This window comes from Gavialis gangeticus, unplaced genomic scaffold (genome assembly GCF_001723915.1).
Source record: "Gavialis gangeticus isolate Ggan-Ray unplaced genomic scaffold, GavGan_comp1, whole genome shotgun sequence".
NCBI lineage: Eukaryota > Metazoa > Chordata > Crocodylia > Gavialidae > Gavialis > Gavialis gangeticus.
In genome coordinates this window covers 11,567,767-11,589,838 of record NW_017729009.1, presented here as the reverse complement: position 1 = coordinate 11,589,838, position 22,072 = coordinate 11,567,767, and the positions used below count along the sequence as shown (strand labels likewise).

At 57.9% G+C, this 22,072-nt stretch overlaps 1 protein-coding gene across 2 annotated transcripts; it reads left to right on the top strand.

The window, feature by feature from the left end:
* The first annotated feature begins 344 nt into the window (after positions 1-344).
* UCKL1 (uridine-cytidine kinase 1 like 1) lies at positions 345-20,543 on the top strand. Of its 2 annotated transcripts, none has more exons than XM_019510068.1 (15): positions 345-465; positions 5,069-5,262; positions 6,144-6,250; positions 6,745-6,915; positions 7,692-7,763; positions 9,027-9,216; positions 9,561-9,622; positions 14,539-14,558; positions 17,185-17,283; positions 17,666-17,759; positions 18,313-18,375; positions 18,839-18,961; positions 19,453-19,560; positions 19,764-19,920; positions 20,180-20,543. In XM_019510068.1, the coding sequence occupies exons 1-15, from the start codon at positions 398-400 to the stop codon at positions 20,254-20,256; spliced, it is 1,605 nt and encodes a 534-aa protein (XP_019365613.1). In that variant the 5' UTR covers positions 345-397; the 3' UTR covers positions 20,257-20,543. The 2 variants fall into 2 exon arrangements, with proteins under 2 accessions (XP_019365613.1, XP_019365614.1); XM_019510069.1 differs by lacking the exon at positions 14,539-14,558 and adding an exon at positions 11,055-11,071 and having other exon boundaries at positions 20,180-20,384.
* The last annotated feature ends 1,529 nt before the right edge of the window (positions 20,544-22,072 follow it).

The following is a 22,072-nucleotide window of genomic DNA, read 5'->3' as shown; positions in this document are numbered from 1 at the left end:
TTTGTCTTTGCAGCAGTGGGAAGCGGTGTCGCCACCGCTTGCAAAGTCAGTGCTATTAATATCAGGTAATGAGCATAATCTCTGGGTTTGGTTATCCTCTTATGCCTGTTGGCTGCTCCGGGACACCACCGCGCACCTCCCGTTTGCTCTTTCACTCCTTGCTCAGTTCTCAGCCCTTCACTCGTGCGCCAGGCCCTGCAGACCTGTCCCAGCAGCCAGTCATGCCGCACGCCCTGCTCCAGCCTCCCTGCCCATAGGGACCAGCCCTCCGCATGGCCCGGGTTGACCCGGTCCCTTCGCCCTGCTGCAATGTTAGTGCCTCGCAGGCAGGGATGAAACAGCGAGCCGCGGAAACTCCTGCACCTGGGACTGCCTGGTTCTTCTGAGGCAGGGCGAGATGAGCAGCCCCCCGACGTACGCAGGGGTCCGGATATCGGGCTGCTGGGCCCTGGGGGCTGAAGGCAGGTGAGTGTCCTCCATTGCATGCTTGCATTTGTTTTCCCTTCCTGTAGCCTTGCAAACGAGTCCTCGGCTGTGCCGGAGCCGGGAGCACCAGGGCTGTTTGTCCCGGCTGGTACTCGGGAGGCAGCAGCTGGAGAAAGATCGGCCTCCCCCAGCTCCAGCGTCCCTGCTCTTGGCTGGCATCCCGAAGCTTAGGGCAGCGTGTTGCAAACGGAGACGAGGCCCTGGGGTGGGGGGATCTGGCCATGAATTCAGTGGTCTTGGATCCAGCTGTAGGGGTTTGTCCTCTCTTGGCTGCTTGGGGAGCAGGGGAACATTGCTGCATGACTTCTGACAGTCTGACCTCCTGGGGGTTGTTCTCACTGACTTCCATCCGCCGCTCATCCCCTGGCCGGGGGGTGCTCTGTGCAGGGACCACCTGCGTCGCAGGATGGCTCCCTGGATGGTGGTTAAATACGAGCAATGAAGAAAAAGCTCCTGTCGCATGTGCCAGTATATCTGCCCACGACTTGCCGTGCCAGGCAGCCTGGAGCTCCCAGACCAGGATGCAACAAGATGCTTGTCTTCAGGCCCGTTAACGTTTCCCCTCCGGAGCCCTTGGATGAGGTGGCAGGGCTGTCAGGAAAGGCAGAGTTTAGCTTGGCCGCCTGCATGGAGGAAGCGATGTGAAGACAGGGCGGCATCCCAGCTCCAAAGGCAAAGCCCCCACTGAGTCCCATGAAACTAGGATTACTCCCCCAGTATAACGTTTTCCATGGGCTTTCAGCAAGACTTGGGCTTCTCGGTCACACAGATGCATTTGGAGGCCTTACCTGTAGCAGCATGCCACCACGGGGAAGGATCCCCGTGCAGCCCCCATAAGGGGCACCAACGCTGGGCTGTCAGCAGCACAATTGAAACAACAGTCTCCTCTGGGTGCCTCGTTCAAAAGCTGCAGCTTGGCTCTGGGGAGGGCTACACACTGCTGGCTGGTGGCATTGGGACAGCAACTGAGAGCCCAAGTGCAGACCATTGGGTTTCAAAATTGCAGGATGCTCTTGTGCTCCCCGTGGGTCCCTGACACCCTTCCCAGAGCCAGGCGAGAGGGCTGTCCTGCAGCCCCTTCTCCTTGGACATGTCCTCTCCGACACCAGGGGAGCAGCGCTCCTCTTGCAAGCAACTTTCTGCACCAGATCCAATCTCTCCAGAAACTCAGCTCCCAGTTTCCCCTCCTAATACAAAATATGAGTCGCTTCCTTTTTTTTTTTTTTTTTTTATAAGCGCCTCTTGATACAGGGACAGAGCTGGATGCAGCCCCTGGAGTGCAGAGTTAAGTCATGCGCATTAAACTTTGCTGCTGTCTCTCTTGGCTTATGTTGGTGGTGTCTAGAGGGTCATAGATTCATAGACAGGTCCCAGCTGAAACGCTGGCCCCCTAGGTTGTAGGCTTTTGGGGTAAGGACCCTCTTTTTTGTTCTGCTGCCTGAGCACTTCTTTGCCCAGTGGAATCCAGCTCCAGGATGGGGGTCCCTGGGTGCTTCTCCAAGGCAATCAAAATCATCATGTTATCATTGCAGGACCTTGCAGGATAAGTCAGCGGGGTTGTATCGCAATGCAATCCATCATTGACCTACTGACCTGGAAAAGACAATGGAGCCAACAAAAGACATGATCTAGGAGCTGTCAGGGCCTGGCCAGGGCTGTGGGGCAGCAGGAGAGTGCTAGGGCACTCCCAGCAAACTACAGGATTATAGAAAATGGGGGTTGAAGAGACGTCAGGAGGTCACATCTAGTCCAACCCCCTGCTCCAAGCAGGACCAGCGCCAACTAGGCCATCTCAACCAAGGCTTTGTCAAGTTGGGCCTTAAAAGCCTCCAGAGATGGAGATTTCACTGGCAAATGTGGCAATAAACGATCTGAGCAGCCTTAAATGATCTTTGCCAGCCCCAAAACCCACTCTGAGCAGCGTGCATCTGAGATAACTCCTGGGGAAATACCCCTTGAGGCATGGGTCGCAGCAGTTGCGCTGCGCTGCATAAGTATCTGAGTAGGGAAATAAATGGCAATCCAAGGGGAGGCAGATGGGAACCAAGGCTGGCTGTCCCAGGGGATCCCCCGAGGTGATGGAGAAAGAGAAGATAGTGAGGTCTAAACTTGCAGGGGTGGCCACTAATTGTGGCTACAATCTAATTGACCCCGGGGCAGATTTTTCGGAGTAGCTCACTCCACCCAAACTCCAGGGGAAGCCACTTCTGAAAGCTGGGGCCGCCCATTGGTTTAAAAAGCCAGAGACTGAGGCCCAGCTGCCCCCTCTGCCACAGACCCCCGGTGTGACCTCGGGCAAGTCACTTGATGCAGTTCTGCAGCGTCCATGCAGGTAGGTCCATGGAGGCTTCTAAGACCCAGCTCGACAAAGCCTTGGCTGGGGTGATCTAGTTGGGGCTGGTCCTGCTTGGAGCCAGGGCTTGGACTAGATGTGATTTCCTGGGGTCCTTTCGATCCTCATTTTCTGTGATTCTCTGGGTAGCAAGATCTCGGCACTCAGGCTGGCCTGGATCCTCATTCTGGGTAGTAATCATGCTTTGGGCTGGGGCTCCAGTGGAGACGTGTGACAACCCTCCCCTGACGTGCTGGCCGGCTCCATCCCAGAGCTGGACACGCCTGCTCGCAAGCGGGATCGCTGATGTGCATCGGGAACTCGCAAGCGAGAAGGGCTTCGTGTCGCTGACCTCCTGCACCTGCCTTTGGTAAAGCTCCCCAAGCACAGCAGCCCCATTCCCCAGGGGCTGGAGCTGGGAATGCAGATGAAACGAGCCATTTATTTCCTGGTAAATAAGAACAGCGTCTGTCATCTCGGCTCTCATCAAGCGACCGTGACTTTGTTTACGCACCCGCCACCGCCTCTGATGTCAGCTCCGCCGTGGGGATCGTGCGCGCTGGTTAATTGATGCTGTTGAGCCGCAGGAGGGAGAGCAGAGCAAAATACCCAAGCTGTTTGTTCTTGCTTTTTCCACCGTCTCTGGGCTGGAAGGAGCTCCCTTGCTGCTGCTCGCACAGAGAGAAAGTCCAGAGACCTTTCCATGATCAGGTTTTATTAGTTTGTGGCTGTGTCCGGAGCCCCTGTCGTACACAGGCAGCCCCCACGATTCGGATCCTGCAAGAAGAGGTGTGTGAAGAGATCCCTGCACCTGCCAGGAGTGCTGCAGGACGGGGCTCAGGGGCTGGGCACAGTGCTTGCTTGGGAGGGAAGCAGATGGAGCAGGCAAGGTAGGACTGCAAACCCTGCCTGTGGGTGTGCGGGTACGTCCCAGGGCTAGGCCTGCCCGTGCTAGCTACCGTGGCATGGCGTACCCCCCAAGCTAACACGCTGTGCTCAGCGCAGCTAACTCCCTTGGACAGAGTTGCACAGACATTGCAGAACTGCATCAAGTGACTTGCCCAAGGTCACCCTGGGAGTCTGTGGCAGAGGGGTCAGCCAGGCTTCCATCTCTGGCTTTTCAAAGACAAGCCAGGGAGGGGAAAGCCCAATGCAGTTAGTGGCAAGGAAGGCTTATGAGCCAACAGGGCCCTTCAGCTCTCAAGAGGACTTGGCATGAGTCTGGGCGGATGAGTGGGTCCTTCAACCTGCCCTAGCCGTGCGTCGGGGTCGGGGGTGGAGGTGGCAGATGTCAGGCCGGGTAGATGATCTCTCTAATCCCTTGGCCAGGTGCCTGCCACGGCTGCAGCAGTGCTGCTTAAGCAGGATTCGGTAGGGCAGGGGGGGTCATGTGGGGGGAGCGATGCAGAGCATGGGTTCCCCCCTAGTCCGCTGCTTGGAGGATGGTTTGGGGAGGGCAGATGACACTCTCTTGGCATGGCCAGCCCAGCTGCAGACTCACTGGGGCAATGAGGACAGGTCTCGGCTTTCCCGGACCCCATCTCCCTTCATGCTCAGGCCACCTCTGCAAAGGGGGGTGTGCGAGCCTGGCTCCCTGCCTGGCCTGGCCTGGCACAGTCGTTCTCCCCTTAGGTGCCTTTAAGAGGCGTAACTATCCCACTCGCACCTGCAGCGAAGAGCGGGCAGGGGCAGGGAGCCCGAGCGAACAGGATCTGATATAAATAATCTCTTCTGTCCCTGCTTTCGGCCAGCGGCAGCTTATCTCCTGGCCCCGAGCCATCAAACGCCTCCCGGGCCTCTGTTCTGTGCTGCCAAACACGAAAGGGCTCTGGAAGGTGGCTCGTCCCCTGCTGTCCCTCCCTCCCTGCCCTGCGCTGCGGCATCAGGTGATGCGGGCAAAAGGTGCTTAAGCGGCACGGTGCCGGCTGCTCCAGGCCTGGGCAGTCCTCCAGGTACCAGAGCAGCTGGAAAGGCACTGGCTGCCTGGTTTTCGGAAGACAGCCCATTGCTCTGTGTCCTGGGACTAGCGTGGAGGCTCCCCCCGCCCTGCCTCCCCAGGGACCCCCTTGCTGGGGTGTGCGAGTGGGCTTCCACTGATATGGCCAGGACCCATTGCAGACAGCCTCCGGCATCGTGCTGAGGTTGGGCGGGGGGTGCATCGTGCTGGCTCTCGGGGCCAGGCTGTCAGGTGAGGGGTGCCCAAGATGCCTCCGTTCCAGGTGACCAGGTGTCTCCATCTCTCCCCTCCAGCCACAGCAGTGCAGAATCCCTGGACAGACTCTACCCCCCCGCAGCGCCCACGCGGCCGCCCCGGAAACGGACCACCAGCCAATGCAAGTCCGAGCCCCCGCTGCTACGAACCAGCAAAAGGACTATCTACACGGCCGGACGGCCGCCGTGGTACAACGAGCACGGGGCGCAGTCCAAAGAGGCCTTTGTCATAGGTAAGCGCGTGTCTGGGGCACCTCTGCAGCTGGGGGCTGCGTGCGTGGACCACCCAGCTTATGGCTGGGACAGGGACCGCAGCGTACCTTGGCAGACAGCCCTTTGCAAGCTCACATCTGTTGGAGCTGGCTCTTTTCCCAGCGCGCTGCACTGCCCCGCCAGGGACCTCAGCCTGTACCCACGTGGCCCCCAGCTTCTCCAGCTAGTGGGGGTCAAGGGTTTCCCTTGGCCAGCCTGCAGGGTGGAACAGGTGCTCCTTCGGGTCCTCTTCCTCTGATGCAGGGCCACATGGGATGGGGGGCAGGTCTGCAGCTCCACAGGTTGGCAGGGTCATGGTGACCCCAAAATGTAGGTAGAGTGGGGTGGGCTTGATGCATCGACCCCATCTGCTGTTATCTGATTTGCCCTATAACAACACCAGCAGACTCAGGGCAAGTCAGAGGCCCCGTGGCGGGGGGGATGTACACGCACCTAGCGAGGGACTCTCCCCGCTCCAGCAGGCTCACCCTCCGAACAGGGCCGGGATTGGGGCTGTCTCTCTGAATCCCATCTGGAGATAGCAATGGTCTCCTGTTGGTACACAGGTGCTTGAATGGGTTTGCCCTGCATTTCCAAAGCTATGCAGGCCGGTTCAAACGTCAGCTGCCCTCCAAAGGAGGTGGCTCTGGGAGGACAGGCGGGATAGGCCTCACCGTTCCCACTCGGTCAGTGCCACGTCCCTCATTCGTACTACTAGCATCTGCCAGCTGCATCCAACAGGTTTTCCAAGGTTTCCTCCTAGCACGGCCAAGGGCAGCCAGATCTGTTGGCAGTAGCTGGAACAGGCAAGGCAGGGAGCAGGTCTTTGTTTTACCTTGCCCTGTCTCTCCCCCTCTGTCAGGTCTGGGCGGGGGCAGTGCCTCCGGAAAGACCACGGTGGCCAGGATGATCATCGAAGCCCTGGACGTCCCATGGGTGGTCCTGCTTTCCATGGACTCCTTTTACAAGGTAAGGCTGCTAGCTGCTCTGCACCCCAGGCAGAGCCCTGTCCCCATTCACCTCCATAGGAAAGGCTGGTGCCCTGGGTAGAGGACCAGAGGGCACACGGGTATGGGACCTGTGCTAGGACGATCTACGCTGCAATCGAGAGTGTAGCTGCAGCTTGTACAGTCACACACGAGCTGGCTTGAAACTGCATAGCTCAGATCTGAGTTGCAGCGGCACCGATTTCAGCACCTCCTGGGCTCCCAGGTATGTCATCAGGTGGCTTCAGCCCGTGCTGTGGGTGCCTGAGCCAGCACCATGCCAGGTGTCCCATGAACTGAGAGCGGAGGAGGTGGCCCTGTGGATCTCTGGCTCGGTAGTCTGGCCAGCACTGCGCTTGGGTGTTCACATGAGCAGGGCTTGGCAATAACCTCCCCCCACTCCCAGCCATGACCCACTGCCCCCAGTTGCTCTCTCAGCATGGCCATGACCTCGGCGGGGTCTGTTGTCTCCGGTAGGTGCTCACCAAGCAGCAGCAGGAGCAGGCGGCCCACAACGACTTCAACTTCGACCACCCCGATGCCTTTGACTTTGACTTGATCATTGCCACCCTAAAGAAGCTCAAGCAGGGCAAGAGCGTGAAGATCCCCATCTACGACTTCACCACCCACAGCCGGAAGAAGGAATGGGTGAGGAGGGGCCATGGGGCTGTGGGGGACACACGGCAGGGAGATGGCAACCGGCCTGTGTCTTTAAAATCAAAGCCCCGTCCTCTCAAATGCTGTGGATGAAAACCCCCAGACGTGCCGGGAAGCACTGCTGCAAGGGGAATGCTACCATGCATGGAGCAGCTCTAAGTGCTTCTCGTCGTGTACCGGGGAGTGGGTGACGGCACCATCTCGTGTCTGACACGGGAAAAGGGACGTTCTTCGCCACATTCAAGCAGAAGGCAGGGTAAATTTGCACCTTGTAGACCAACCAAAGTGGATGTGTATATAACACAAGCTCTCATGGGCTGAAGCTCGTAAGGAAAGTGTCCCACAAGGGAAGACCTCCAGCAGCTGCAGCGATAAAGCCAGTGGTTTTGGAGCTGGTGGAGAGGGATTCCCAGGGGCAGGCATGCACGGTGCGAGCTCCAGCACTGACCCCCCAAATGCAACCCCGTCTCTAAAAATGTTCCTGTGCCCAGGGCAGCCCCGTGTGTCTGAGTCCTCAGCCTAAGGGCTGGACCCAGGGGTAGAGCTCACAGGAGCCAAGACCGATGGCATAGGGGAGCTGCCTGTAGCCGGGCACAAGAGACCATCAGCAGCCTCCCTTGTGCCCACTCAATTTTCCCTGGCACCGTGGGCAATGCCACTTCTTCCTCTGCCTTTATCAGCTCTTTCTCACATGCAGTATCTTTTTACCTTTTTGTTCTCTTTCCCACCCATTTTTCTCTAACTGGTTTCCCTCTTTTCCACCCCAGAAAACCCTCTATGGCGCCAACGTGATTATCTTTGAAGGCATCATGGCATTCGCGGACAAGGAGCTGCTGAAGGTGAGGGAGGGATCAGAAGCCTCATAGGCAGATGCGGGACCGCGGGTGTCCCGCTGCTGGGACCCACGTCCTTCTCTGTGGGGGAATGTAGGCAAGCTCATCTTAAGCACTTCCCCATGTGCACGGCTCAGAGGAAGGAAGGGAGGGTCAGATCTTGCCCCTGCTGTCCTCTGCGGCATCAGAAAGGGTTTCTTGCAGTGGGTCTGTTCTTGAGACTAGCAGTATTTTGCTGTCTGGCTTAAATAAACTTAACCTGTCAAAGCCGACTAGAAGGGCATTGGAAAAACCTGGGGTGGAAGCACCAGTCCTTCTGCAGAGACTTGGGGAGCTGGTCCTGAATGGAAATGAGTTTAAGGGTCATGATCCAGCTGCCCATAAATGCCACACATATTAGTGCACACGAGGTGCTGCACTGTGGACATTTTGGTGAGGACGAGCATGTCCAGCCCCTGCAGGCTCTTCTGCCTCTTACCAATGCCACATGTTCCTGTATTTTTTGAGCCTGGACACCATAAATGAACAATGTAACGTGAGAGCAGGAGCCGCACGCAGCCCCGGAGGCCTCGGCCACACTTAATCCCAAACTTTCCCTGTCTTGCCAAGCATGCGCTCATGTCCTGTTTGTGTGGAGCAAGGATGACCTCCAGTGGTCAGCTGGGTACATCTCAGAGGAGCGGAGGGAGGAGATCTCGTTGACTTGTCCTCCTCAGAGGATTAAAACCGCTGAGGGCAACTTGCTGGGTTTGGCCAGTTTCCACATTCATGCGCCAGCTCTTGCCACTTTGATTCGGGTGCAAGCGAACATGTCTGCGTCCCGGTCCCCAGCCACTCTCGTCTGCCCTCGCTTCTGAAATTTTAGCCCAGGAAAGACCAATTAGTGGGATCTGCTGGTAAAAGGGAGTTTGGGAGAGGACTGGAGCTCTGTAGGCATCAAATAACCAGGTGAATTCCTTCTGCTGAGATGCAGGGAGTGAATCGCCAAGCCAGCTGGAGACTTAGTGCAGCCTGCCATCAGCTCCAGGGGCAATGAACTCCACTGGCTCATGCTGGACCTTGCCAGGAGTTGTCCTGTCTTGGTTTGCCTGACCCCTGGGAGCAGCGGTGCCTGAACTCACCCAGTCACTCCGTGTCCTGTTCATAACGAGAGCAGCCTCCGCTCCATTGAGCAGCTGCTGCTTTTGGAAGCAGGTCCTCCATAGCTCCCAAGGGGCCTGGGGTGAGGAAACACTCAGTGCTCAGGGTGCTGGGCCCCTCTCATTCCAGCTCCTGGACCTGAAGATCTTCGTTGACACGGACTCGGACATCCGCCTGGTACGGCGCCTGCGCAGGGACATCAGCGAGCGCGGCCGGGACATCGAGGGTGTCATCAAGCAGTACAACAAGTTCGTCAAGCCAGCCTTCGACCAGTACATCCAGCCCACCCTGCGGCTGGCCGACATCGTCGTGCCCAGAGGTACCCGCCCACCATCGCTGTGCTCTTGGGGCATGATCTCAGCCCCAGCCCTTTCCCCCACTACCACTGGGGTTGCATTCCTGGGAGCTGAGAGGGTCCTGTGCCCCCAGGTCTGTCTGCAGGCAGGTAACAGGGCAGGAGCTGGGTGGATGGGGCTGCCCCCGCTCACAACCTGGTGCTACCTTTGCTTTGAGACCTACCATTCAGTGTCTCCTGCTGGGTCCTGGCACCCACGTCTCCCTGAGTGTCAGCCGTGGGGGACATGGTGGAGAAGGGACTCTGAGACCTTTGCCAGCCCTATCCCTCAGCTTCATCCCGGGTCTCTCATTTTCGATGCGCTGCAGGTAGTGGGAACACGGTGGCCATCGACCTGATCGTGCAGCATGTCCACAGCCAGCTGGAGGAGGTGAGGGCTGCGTCGGGAGGCGTCGGCTGGGCTCTGCTGCCAGGAGCACGAGTGCTGAGCTCCCGGCGGCACTGGGCAGGGCACAGGCAGGCAGGGATGTGCTCTCTGCTGCGCTGCTCCATGTGTGTGAGCAGTGAGGGGAAGGATGACTCCTAACTTGCCCTTGTCTTAGTCTTTCTCCCCCATGCCCATGCCCTGACCATTGCCCCTTGGGCAGTGCAGGGCACATACCCACAGGCCCCCTGCTGCCCACCCAGCCCTGCCTCTGCCTCTGGTATGCAGCAAGCCCTGTTCCAAAGACAGCAGCCTTTCCTCTGGCCTCAGAGACTGCAGCAGGGTAGGGTGGGGGTGAGCTACACCCCAGCAGCCAGCCCCTGCCCCAATATCCATCAGTACCACCAACATCCTAGTCCATTTGCCAGCCACTAAGGAGCTAAATGCAGCTCAGAGGGCAGGACCGCTCCAGGGCATCACTCCTGAGGAGGCACCATGGCTCGGCACAGGCCTGCTCAGCCCTCTACAGCTTTAGTGAGTCTGTAGCCTCCCCACTGGGCTGTCCTGGCTCTGGGCAGTGAGTTCAGCCCAGGGGAACGGTGGATGCGCCCTGCCTGCTGTGGGTCTCGGCTTCTTTCGCTGATCTCGCCACTACCATGCTGGGCTTCCCAATGCATGAGTTAACCTGCAAAACCTAGAAGCTCGCCAGCTACTAACCTGCAGGCAGGGGTCCTCGTGCCTTTGGATTTCAGTGTTGGAAGCCATGTGCCATTCAACATGCCTGTCACGTGCATGAAAGGCAGATGCACTTGGAAATGGAGCTGGCCACTCCTCTCGGCCTTTGGATGTGCACAATGGCCATCTTGCCACCCATAAATCCCGTGCCTTTAGCTGCATGCAGTAGACCATGTGATAACAGAGACTGCTCTGTTATTAGCACATATTCAAAGCACGCCCCTCCAAAACTTCCCCCTCGCCTCAAGTTCAAAGGCGCGGCCTTCTGCCTTCCTGCAAACAGCCATTTATAAGGCTGAGATATGGGCAGGGGGCAATTTCCCATGGAAGCATGAAACCCTGCTGTAATATCAGAAGACTAATTTGTATGTAAAGCAAGCCAGGCCACATCTTGGCAGCCTCTGGTGTCAGCAGCCAGGTCCGTGTCCATACAGGTGGAAGGGCTTCAGCTTCTTCCAGCATTGGCACTTGGAAAATCAAAGCTCCCAGCTACGCGTCGTAGCCAGGGAGAAGTGCAGGTGCTTCCCTGAAGAAATGCAGAAGGCTGGCCCCTGAGGCTGCTTTTTTTTTTTAGTGTGGCGGGAGGGGAAAAAACGAACGTGAATGCAGGATATTATTCCTTTTTCCCTTTTTTGTCTTTAAATGTCCCTGGTGTTGGCAATGCTTAATACCGGTTGCGTTGTCTTGCGTGTTGCTGCTGCAGCGTGAACTCAGTGTCAGGTAAGAGTTCCTCTAACACTGTCCTGTCTCTGCAACCCAAGGCATTTCCAATGCCACGCACTGCTTGACCCGCGCTGTCCGTGACCCGCAGTTCGAATCCAGTAGCTTCCCTGAGGTGAGATCTCACTTGGCTGGTAAATCTTGCTCTTTACCCCCAGCTCCAGCCAGGAGCAGGGCATTTTAACCGTGGGCATGTCCAAGTTACAGTGCCAGTGGTCACATGTGATGTGGCCACAGACCCTTAGAGTGGGAGCATACTTGCAAGGCAGGGGATTTGCAAAGCGTGTGAAGCTTGGGAATAGGAGGTGGGTTTCCACCTGAATTTAATTGTATTTCTTCGTCGCTGTGGTGAAAGGTATCTTAAGGCCACCTTCATCTAAGTGGCCTTGTAAACCCACACCACAAGGCATTTAAGCTCCCCCATCACCATGCTTTAAACCTAGTTCCCAGAGGACACCCAGTATAGGGCACCCCACTTAGCCACAGGTATAACGTCACCACAATTGGAGCATAAGTGTTTCTACATGAGGAAATCCATGCTTTCCTCCAGCGGTCTGCATGGGAAGGCAGGTGATGCAGCAATTACTTTGGGAAAGCCTTGCTCCAAAGGAGTTTGCAGTTACTAAATAGCCACAGGTGTTTGTAACTGTAAGCCTTGAGCAATGCTCTCGGCATCTCGCTTCCAGCCAGCTAAGATATTGAATCTTTTTTTCTAGGAAGCAAAGAGTTTTGTAGCTGCAGATGTGTTCCCATTTTAGATGCTGTCTGTGTCTAATGAGACACTTAAGGCTCCTAAAATTTGCATTTGGCATAAAAAAGAAAAGGCTTTAAAAAAACAAACAGACAAAAACTTAAGGTATTTAGGAAAGCTGCCATGATCTTCTTTTCTTTTTTTTTTTTCCACCCCCTGAAAACAGTTAAGTTCAGGCAGCGAGCTGCATCTCTTCGGTTCCCACAGTCTTAGCCTGTGAAATTTTGTGTGGCTGGGTAACACTGTGCATTTTGCACTTGGAGGAAGATTCAGGTTTGAACACAGTTAAAAGGGACAGGCATAGACACTAGCCTGTCTGCTCAAAAATCTGAGGTTGAAAATTTGGGATAGCCTGGGGCTTTTCAAGCTGCTGATGTCCTTCAATCCAAAGCAGCCCCCAGTAGACTTCACTGTAAATTTCTTTCCTGTTCCTTGAAAATCAACAGTTGAATGGCATAGCGGTGACCCAGTGCTAATTTTCTTTCGATAAGAGCAAAATCTGATGCGGTCACGCCTTAAGTGCATATCTGTCTGCACAATAACCTCAGCATTTGAGCAACCTGTGAGTCCTTATCATATGCTGCAGTCGAGGCTTCCAGTTTTAACTGATGTTTTCTGGTCAAAGTCTAAAAACCCTGAAGGCCAAGAACTGGGATGTGCTTGCAGTTCGGTATCTGAACCAAAGATAAGGGTGCTGCCAGCAGCCTGCCTGTCTGAGGGCAGGTACCCATTAAATAGTGGAACAGGGTGTAAAGGGTGAGACAGGCCTGGAAACCTGGGCTTTTTACCTGCACTAATTCCTTTTTGAATGGCTTAAAAGTCTGTTGCTCAAATGCCAGGGCCATTCAGAGGCTCAGGTGAGGAGGCTGTATGTAATCTGCAGCTGAGAGAGAGAGACGCAGCTCTCGGACCTGGGCCCAGGCTACTTCACCTTCCATCTAGAGGGCAGGCAACTGGATAGGAACCCAGATCCTCACTTTTTGGCTTGACTATTGCTCTAGCACTTGGCAAAGGGACTAGAGAGAGTCAGGAGAGAGAGAGAGAGCTGCTGGCAGCAAAGCGTGCAAGGAGAGGCAGGTTTCTGGGGTGAGCTGGGTGTTAATAGGATGCCACTAAATCATCGCACGTTGGAAGGAAATGGTCATCTCCGGACCCAGGTTGCTTCACTCTTTGCTTGTCCGCAGCTGCATGGGGCCATCCCCATGGCATCACCTGGACCGTCCCCATTAAAGCCAGGCAGGTGCTTAGACGGCAGGGCACACTCTGCACCCAGCAGCACCTTCACATTCCCCCCACCTTCACGTGGCTGGAGAAGCGAGGCCGTCCCTCACCCCATGAACCTAAGCCCCCACATCCCACCCCTGATCTGCAGCCCCTGAACATGCCCTTTGCCAGCTGTGCCTTTAAATATCAGGCCGTGGTGCGGCTCTAATAGCCCCGCTTGGAAATGTCAAGGCGAGAGCCAGCTGCCGGGTGCGTTTGAAATGCCTTGGCTGCATCAGCGGCTTTGTAGCTGGGAGTCTCTTGTCTGCTTCCTGTTTGATTGCATGTGCGAGAAAGAGCTGCCAATATTCGGTGCCTTTCTGCCAGACGGACACCCCCCTTCTGTCTCTCTCTCTCTCTTTCTTTCTTTCTTTTCTCTCTCCTTTGAAGCTTTTGTTCTGGGTGGTGTGGGGGGGAGAAGTTTCCAATATGAGACGTTTCCTTGACGTGCTTGGGGCTGCCTGTCTGAATTTTCCATTGCTGGCCAGCCACAGCAAAGCCGTGGGGGAGAGGCAGGAAACCCAGCTCACCTGCCTCCTGCCTCGAGGGCTCAATAACGCAGGGGAGAGGTGCTTGCGGGCCCCTCCGAGCCTGGTCTGGTGCAGGCACTTGGCCACAGGGGCTGAGTGACCCCCCAGGTCCTTGTCAGACTGATGGTGCAAGATGCAGATGGGCTCTGCAACATGCCGCCTCTTCTGGCGCGAGCTCTCTGCAGCGGGTCAGGCGGTGGCCTCTCCCCGGGGCCATGCGGCGTTCCCGCCACGCTCGGGTCAGCTCTGTGGGACGCGGGCACCTTGACCGGAGGGGAGAGACCAGGCCACAGAGCTGGGACCTGAGCCCAGGCTCCTCTCCGCACTGCACTGTCCTGCCTGCCGCAGCCTTGGCACCTCTCAGATTGCACCTCTGAGTGTGGGTACCAGGCGCCAACTTGGCAGGTGCTTGCCTGGGTCCTTCCCCAATCCCCCCGTGACAGCAGTGACTCCCTGAGGTGTCTCCCACCCAAGGGGATGGACTTGCTGCCCACAGCAGCCACCACCAACCATTGCATTGGGTGGCAATGTAGGCTCCAGCTCTACCTTCTGCTCCACAGGCCATGGGCTGGGCACTGTGAGCTCCGCAGAGGCCACGGCCAAGGTTGCACCTTCACTGCATGCACACATGGTGGAAGAGGGCTGTCATTTCTTCCCCACTGAACTCAGCCCCATCCTGGATTTCCTTGAGAACCGAGGGAGAGCAGCCCATCTTGGGGGCCTACGAAGCGGTCGTTCCCACCCGCTCGTGCGCCAACGTCTCCGCTGCTCTGCCCGCATAGGATGAATCCCCGCCACAGCTTTCTTCCCTCCCAGCCTCTGACTAATGAAACTGCCTTTTTTCCTTTTCTTCCCGGCCCCTCCCATCTTTATGCTCTCGTGTCTCCTGCCTTGTCTCCCCCACCCCGAACGTCCCTGACCAGAGGAAGCTGCGCTGGGATATGTGAGGAGACCCGAACTGCACGGCCTGGGTTTCGATACTAACTGTGTGTCCGGGGGCAAGGGCAGCGTGGCTTTGGCTGCATGCTGGTCCGGGGGCAGAGGCAGCGCGAACGCCCAGGTTCGGCCCTTGCCATAGCACTTTGCACCAGCCAAGGTCCTCTGTAAGGCAAAGAACCAGGCCGTCGTAGGGGATGACGTGACCTGGCTGCTCAGCGGGGATGGAGGCAGAGGGGCAGTGAGCACTTCTGGTTCCCCCCCACCCATTGAACACAGACGTGTGCTCAGATGCCATTGCTGCGTCCGCGCCCCGGCCCAAGGGGACACACTCCGGAAAACCCCTATCTGCCCCAATTCCTCCTTGCATCCAGGTCCTTCGCGGCCCATCCCACTGTCACCTTTCGGCTCTGCTCGAGAGAAGCCGTATCTTGTCCGTCAGTGCATGGAGCATCCTTTTACATCAGGGCTGTGATATCTGGGCAGCAAGGACCTGTACCAGCGTCCCTGCTTCTCCTCCCCATGGGCTGGCCTGTGTCAGGTCGACCCCGGTGGTGGGCCTAGCCCTGTAGCTGGGCCCCACAGAGATCGGGTGCAGAATCAGGCCGCTGCTTGGAGCAATGGCAGGAGGCAGGACGGAGCACTGGAGCCGGTCAGCCAGGACGAGGGAGGCATGGGGCGGACTAACCAGCATGCTCCCTCACTAACCGAGTGCAGCTGCTTCATTCACCCTGTCCCCAAGGCTTTGAGGGGCTCTTCTCTTTTCGTAGCTCCAGTGACTTGTAGGGGGCTGCGTGCACCCCATCGCGCAGGCAGCTGGTGCCCATGGCCACGGCTGCTGCTGGCCTGCAGGGCACGGACATCCCCACACAGAGCAGGGGGGTGGCGGGACCCCGGGATGCATGTGCTGCTGCACAGGAGGGACGTCTCTCCGGGCTTGTCTCAGTAGATGGAGACAAAGGCTCCAGGGCCACATGCCTGGAGACGGGTTTCGAGTTGGGAGCGATGCCTGCGTTGTCTCTGAACAGGAGTCCAGCTTGCAGGGCGAAGGCCCTGCCACCTCGCCGTTCGCCATGCAGTTCGTGGCTCATTAGTGGCGTCTTCCCTCTCCTGCCCACCCCCGTGGAGACAAGCCCCGTGGCTGTTAGCACTGGAGCTATGGAAAGAATCGAGAAGCCCTCAAATGCCCGGCAAGTGTCCTTTGCCCCCTTGTGTGGCATTCGCGTGGCCAAGGCTAGAGGACAGGTGGAAGAACGTGGGTCCTTGGGTCTTGCCCGCGCGTCCTCGGCCTGTTGGTTTGCTTGCATGCGTGTGTCGTTAATCCGGTGTTTTCTCTCTGCTAAATCATCTTCTCTGGGGCACTGATGCTTTTTTGTCTTTCTCAAACATACCTGTGATCTGTGTGGGTTTATATGTACGTGTGAAAGCCAGTGTGATCTCTGTGGGGGTGTAGGTGGGTGGGAAGGACTTCCTGGCCCCAGCCCCGTTCCCCTGCCAGATCGACTGTGAGTCCAGCCCCACCGAGCCTCTCTCTGCTCACGACAGCTCCTGTCAGATCGCGGGAGCTGGGCTAATGGGAACCCGCTTCCAGCTCTCGGCCATGCAGCGCTTCCTTGCTCCAGGAATAGGCCGGGCCCTGGCAGGGGTGGATGATGCCTCATCATCCAGAGATGAGTCATCCCAAGCCAGCCCTGTCTGGCTGCAACGCCCGTAGGGAGGCCCTTCCCCACTCAGACTGACGCCGTGTACTTCAAGGGCATCGGCCCCCGCTGCAAACCATCCCTAGGATGGCCAGCTCTGTCCAGGGAGCTTTCATAGGATCGTAGACGAGGAGGGCTGGAAGGGACCCCAGGAGGTCACATCCAGTCCGACCCCCTGCTCCAAGCAGGACCAGCCCCAACTACATCATCCCAGCCAGGGCTTTGTCTACCCAGCTTCTAAAAAGCTCCAGGGATGGAGAGTCCACCACCTCTCTAGGTAACCTGTTTCAGGACTTTACTACCCTGCTAGTGAGAGAGTTTTTTTCCTAATCTCCTACCTAAATTTCCCTTGCTGCAGCTTGAGCCCATTGCTCCTTCTGCCATCTGCCCCCACTGAGACCAGTCCAGCGCCATCCTCTTTGCAACCCCCCTGCAGGGAGTTGGAGGCTGCTATTTCCATGACCTGCCACCCAGTGCATTGGCAGGGAGTGCCAATACTGTCCCAGTGACCCCTGCTTCTGCTGTGGGGCCGTCCCGCGACTCCCGGCAGAGAGGCACGTGGGCAGTCAGATGGGAGACACTTCCCCCTGCTGCTGCCTGGTTCTTGTGCACGTTCCCCTCTCCCCCCGTGCACCTGAGGAAGAAGGGTGGAGAAGCTTTCGATGCCCTCACATGCCTCGCTGAGCCTGTCCAGTGGCTGGTATCCCCCCCAGGAGTTGCGGGATCAGGGGCTGATTGGAGCATGGCTTCTCACTGGCGTCGTGGTTTCGTGGCACGTTGCTGCCCTTGCACCCACAGAGCTCAGGCTGGTTTGGCTGGATGATTGGGAGGCGCGTGGAAGCTCAGGCCCGGTGTGTGCGTCCACGTGCTGCCGCCCATGTCGCGTGGGGTCTCCAAGCGCTCACCTGGCCCCCACCTTGTGTTGGCTTCCAGGGCAGCGCTGGCTTCGGCCCACCAGTGCCACCCGCTCCCACGGACCCTCAGTGTGCTGAAGAGCACCCCGCAAGTGAGGGGCATGCACACCATCATCAGGTGAGCCTCGGCCTCGCAGGGAGGGTGGGGAGACCTCAGGAGCTGCTGTCCATCCTCGGGCCAGCTGCTGACATCTGCATGCTGGAGAACCCAGTGGGAATTGGGGTTCAGCCATCCTGCCCAGTGTCCTGCAACCTCCTGGGGATGGGATAGGGCCCACCCCCAAGACCGAGCAGGGTCTGGCCTCTGCAAACAAGAGCTGGCCGGTCCTGAGACCTGCTAGGGTGGCTGGAGGCCAGGACGGGAGAGGGAACTTGCTCCAAACCACATTGCAAGGCAGTGAATTCTCCTCCCTCCTTCCCTACCCAGCTCCATCTCTCCAAGCAGCCTTCGGCCTTTCGCAGCAACCAGTCGGGTGATATATGTTTTCCCCCCACCTTAGGAACAAGGAGACCAGCCGAGACGAGTTCATCTTCTACTCCAAGCGGCTGATGAGGCTGCTGATCGAGCACGCCCTGTCCTTCCTGCCTTTCCAGGTGGGTGCCGCAGAGGGTTGAGGTCTGGCCTGGAGGTCGGCTGCAACCTGCTCTGGTCCACGTGGGGTCCAGCCATAGACCAGACAGGCCAGCAAGGCCTTCGGGAGGTCGTGTCTCTTCCAGCCCAACCAAGCATCTCATGCCTCACTCCTCCCCGGAGGACCTGAGCACCTCCCTGGAGGACCTGAGCACCTCCTGCTGCTGTCTCAAGCCCCAAGATGAAGGTACATTCATGCCATCCTCCTCCTGGGTAGCGGTGTGCACCTGAGGCATCCTTTTCATAACATGAACCCTGGCCCCGTGCCGCTCCCCCTCCATCAGAGGCAGAAACAGGCCTTGTGGGGAGGACAAGGCTGTGAGGTCTGTATCTGAGGCCTTGGCCTGGCCCCCTGGGACACCCATTCCCAGCCGCCGGGGACTGCGTGGGGCAGTTTCTTGGGCACTTCCAGGCTGGTGAAGGCTTTTCATGAGTCTGCTGTGCCAGGCCACTGCTGATGTCTACGATCCTGCTCACCCCATGTCTCACCGAAGCCTTTTGCTGTGTTCTCTGCAGAGCTGCACCGTCCAGACCCCGCAGGGACAGGACTATGAAGGACGGACCTTCAGTGGGAAGCAGGTGAGCAGGAAGGAGCAAAGCCCACCCATGTCTCTGGGAAGGGCTGGCTCGGGCGCTTGCTCATCACGGGCGTGGGATGGTGCAGCTTAATTAGCAGCTGTTAACGAGAGCCGGGTCAGCCCCGCTTACAGCACCGATGAGACATGCATGGGGGGTGCTGCCTGTGGGTGTGGATGCTGAGTGGGGGATGAAGGCTTTCACCTCCTACACTGTGTCAGGGGAGGCATCTTCCCCAGAGGCAGCTAAACCCCATCATGCTGGAGGAGATGAGGTGCCTTTACAGCATGGGGGTGGTTTGTTCTGGTCACCTGTGGCATGGCTCCACTGCTGCCCCAAGGTGGGTATGAGCCCCAAGGGATGGCCATGGAGAAAGGGGATCTCACGCCACCCTTGGGAAGCACTTTGAGGTCATTGTGGTCAAGGGGGAGACGGGCGTGCCCCCATCATGCCCACTCTGCTGCAGATCACAGGTGTGTCGATCCTGAGAGCAGGGGAGACGATGGAGCCGGCCCTGCGCGCTGTGTGCAAAGACGTCCGCATCGGGACCATCCTCATCCAGACCAACTGCTACACTGGGGAGCCGGAGGTAGGGGCCTCACTCCTGGGGAAGGGAGGGGGTATCGGGACGTGGGCACAGGGATCCTTGATGCCTCATCTGATGGCTGCACATGGGACATCCCTCCGTGGGGGTGGAAGGTGGCAGCTGGTTGCCACAGACATCCTACTTGAGCAGTCACAGAGGCCTGGGAGCCGACTGTGACAGGCTGTGTCTGCAAACACGCATGCACATTTGCAGCATCCAGTCAACCACACATGCTTCTACCCCGGTGGTGCGGGGCAGCACGGGCTGGAGAGGGGCAAGACCATGTGCCATTACAATTTCCCTGGGGTTCAGTTGCAATTAAACCCTGCTCCCCAGTTTGTTCTCCTCCCAGCTGGCTCCTCCCTCTTGCTCATTAGCACTGGATCAGTAATGAGCAGAGGGCCTGTACCAGGCTGGCAACCTGTGCCCACCCAGCCCAGCGTATTTGGGTGGCCAGAGCCGTTCCCAGGTTCCCAATCTCACTTCCTCTGCAGCTCCACTACCTGCGGCTGCCGAAGGACATCAGTGAAGACCACGTGATCCTCATGGACTGCACAGTCTCTACCGGGGCGGCTGCCATGATGGCAGTGAGGGTCCTGCTGGTAAGGCCAGGCGCAGGAGCAGGCACTTGCTGCTATGCAGTGGCCAGCCTGGGAGCAGCCCTGTGGCATGGCAAGGGGCATGGGGGTGCACATGGGCATCCCCTGTGCATGGGAGAATCTTCCCCCGGCTCTGCTGTGTTCAACCCCGGAGCCATGGCACAGCACTCACCCCCGCCCACCATTTCCCTGCGTCTCTCCCTCAGGATCATGACGTCCCAGAGGATAAGATCTTCCTCCTGTCCTTGCTGATGGCCGAGATGGGCGTCCACTCAGTGGCCTACGCCTTCCCCCAGGTGAAAATCATCACCACGGCCGTGGACAAGAAGGTGAACGACCTTTTCCGCATCATCCCAGGCATCGGTGAGTTGCTGGTTGAGAGCTGCCCCTCGAGGAAGCTGGGGGAGTCTGATGGGAGGCAGGACAGATGCATTTCCCCTCTGCCTCTGTTGCAGAGCCCAGAGCCCCCGCCAGCGGGTGTGCCTTCATGTCCTTGCTCCTTCGTGGGGCTGAGAGGGGGGATGCAGCTCACCCCAGCCAGGTGACGGCTGGGGGCAGCAGTCTAGTCGCAGAGCACAGTCCATACCCCAATGCACGTCCTTCTCTCACCCACCAACTCTAGGGAATTTCGGAGATCGCTACTTCGGGACCGACGCACCCCCCGACTGGAGTGATGATGAAGACACCCTTAGCACTTAGCACCCTGGCCCTCCGCCCCCAGGCAATAGCCCCGGGGTGGCGATAGGGCCGAGGCAGCTTGCACCTTAACCTCCCACTGGACATTTGCAGAGAGATTATTCCCCCAACCCACCCCACAGCTTATTTTTTGAACTCGTGCACTTCAGAGCTAGGGCCTATTTTTGAACAGAATCCAAGTCCCAGCTGACAGCACGTCCAGCCGGACCTTAGAGCGGAGTTAATTTATTTTAATATAAACGGTTGGCTACTTTAACTTATTCCAGATTTTCTAAAGAAAAAAAAAAAAAAAGAAAGAAAGAAGTGTTTTCCTCTGGTTTTCTTGGACGGCACAGCTCTAGCTCGGGGGTCTGTGGTGCAGAGTGGGAGTGTGTTTTGCCTCAAGTACGTCAGTCTGTCTGTAAGTGCTGTCACCAGTCCCCTCTCCATAGCCTCCACTGTGCCCTGGGATATGGAATCAGAGCCAAGTCAGGCTGGATGGGTCCTCAGGGGGGTCACATCCAGTCCAACCCCTGCGCAACCAGGATCATCCCTCTCTACCCCATCCCAGACGACTGAGATACAGAGAGTTTCGGGGTACGGCAGCTAGCACAAGCAGTGAGATGCCCGGTTCCTCCTGGGGAGATGGTCTGACTGTCCTGTAGTCCAGTTTTGAGCCATCCAGCTGGCCCCAGAGAGCAGGAGGAGCTGCCCGGATGGGAGAACAACGAGCTGAGCTCGTCTCTGGGTCGTATGGCAGCACGCAGGCTGGGCCCTGTGTTCTCAGCACCCGCATCTGCATCTGCTTTGCAGCTCCCAGCCTGAGAGATGATTTCCCCTCCAGCTGAGAGGTCGTGCTGGGAGCCGCCTGTTCCCATCTGCACAGACTGGAGAGCAGGGCCCAGCTCTGAGAGTGGAGAACGGATGTGCTGGCACTTTGCTCCCTGGGCATGGCCAAGCTCCCCGCAGCAGGCACGGGCACTACAGGTGCATTAGGCTTCACGGTGCTGAGATCAGCCCACCCCAGGGCTGCTGGGGTTGGGAAGCACCATGCAACAGGTTGGGGCTCCGGCAGCCCTGGCCCAAAAGCAGAAACAACCCTGCTCCTATCCGCCCTGGCCTGGACACTATGATTCATGGCTGCTGAGGCTGGGCACATACCCCCACAGCTAATTAAAAGACAAGCTGAACTCCAGCGAGCACCTGGGGAAGGCATGATCTCGACACTGCCACTGCACCCGGAGCCGGCGCTGACACCTGATAAGCTCGGCACTAAAAATACCTGCTCACGTAGGTGGCTCTCAAAGTCTTAAGCACAAAGGCAGTTGGAAAGAGAGCGTTTCCCTCCGACTGACCAGCAGCACTAGGTAGATCTGCACTGGGCAAGGATGAGCCACCCAGAGCAGGCACCTCAACTCCTATCGCACGTCCTACACCCCGGCAAACAGAGGCAAGAGCAAGCATCCCCGTGGCCCCGGGTTTCCCCGCTCTGTATCTGCTCCTCAAGCCGCAGGGCGAGGGAGAGCTCCCTCGTGACCTCCCCGGCCCTTCCTGCCGTTCTCACAAGCTGCCCCTGCAAAGCAGAGGCAAGGGCACGTCTTGCACAATCGTCCCTGCCCTGCCGGCTGACCCTGCTTGGATCTACCCCTCGGAGTGAGGAAAGCTGAGCGGGGTCTGCTTCGGAGAGTGGGAGATCCCCGCAGGGCATAAAGCCGGGGGAGAGGGCAGTGCTGGGGGACCTGGCGGCAAACTGGGCCCCTAGCTCCATGCGCCTGCCCACCCTGGAAGGGCTGTGGGGTGAGCAGGACTAGATCACCAGTGCGTGCACCCATCCTAGCAA

Bases quoted from the DNA above. Each gene is read 5' to 3' on its own strand.
- UCKL1 (XM_019510068.1), top strand. From the start codon at position 398: ATGAGCAGCCCCCCGACGTACGCAGGGGTCCGGATATCGGGCTGCTGG. The intron at 6,916-7,691 runs GTGAGGAGGGGC...TTTCCACCCCAG, and splicing joins ACAGCCGGAAGAAGGAATGG to AAAACCCTCTATGGCGCCAA. The intron at 9,217-9,560 runs GTACCCGCCCAC...GATGCGCTGCAG, and splicing joins CGACATCGTCGTGCCCAGAG to GTAGTGGGAACACGGTGGCC.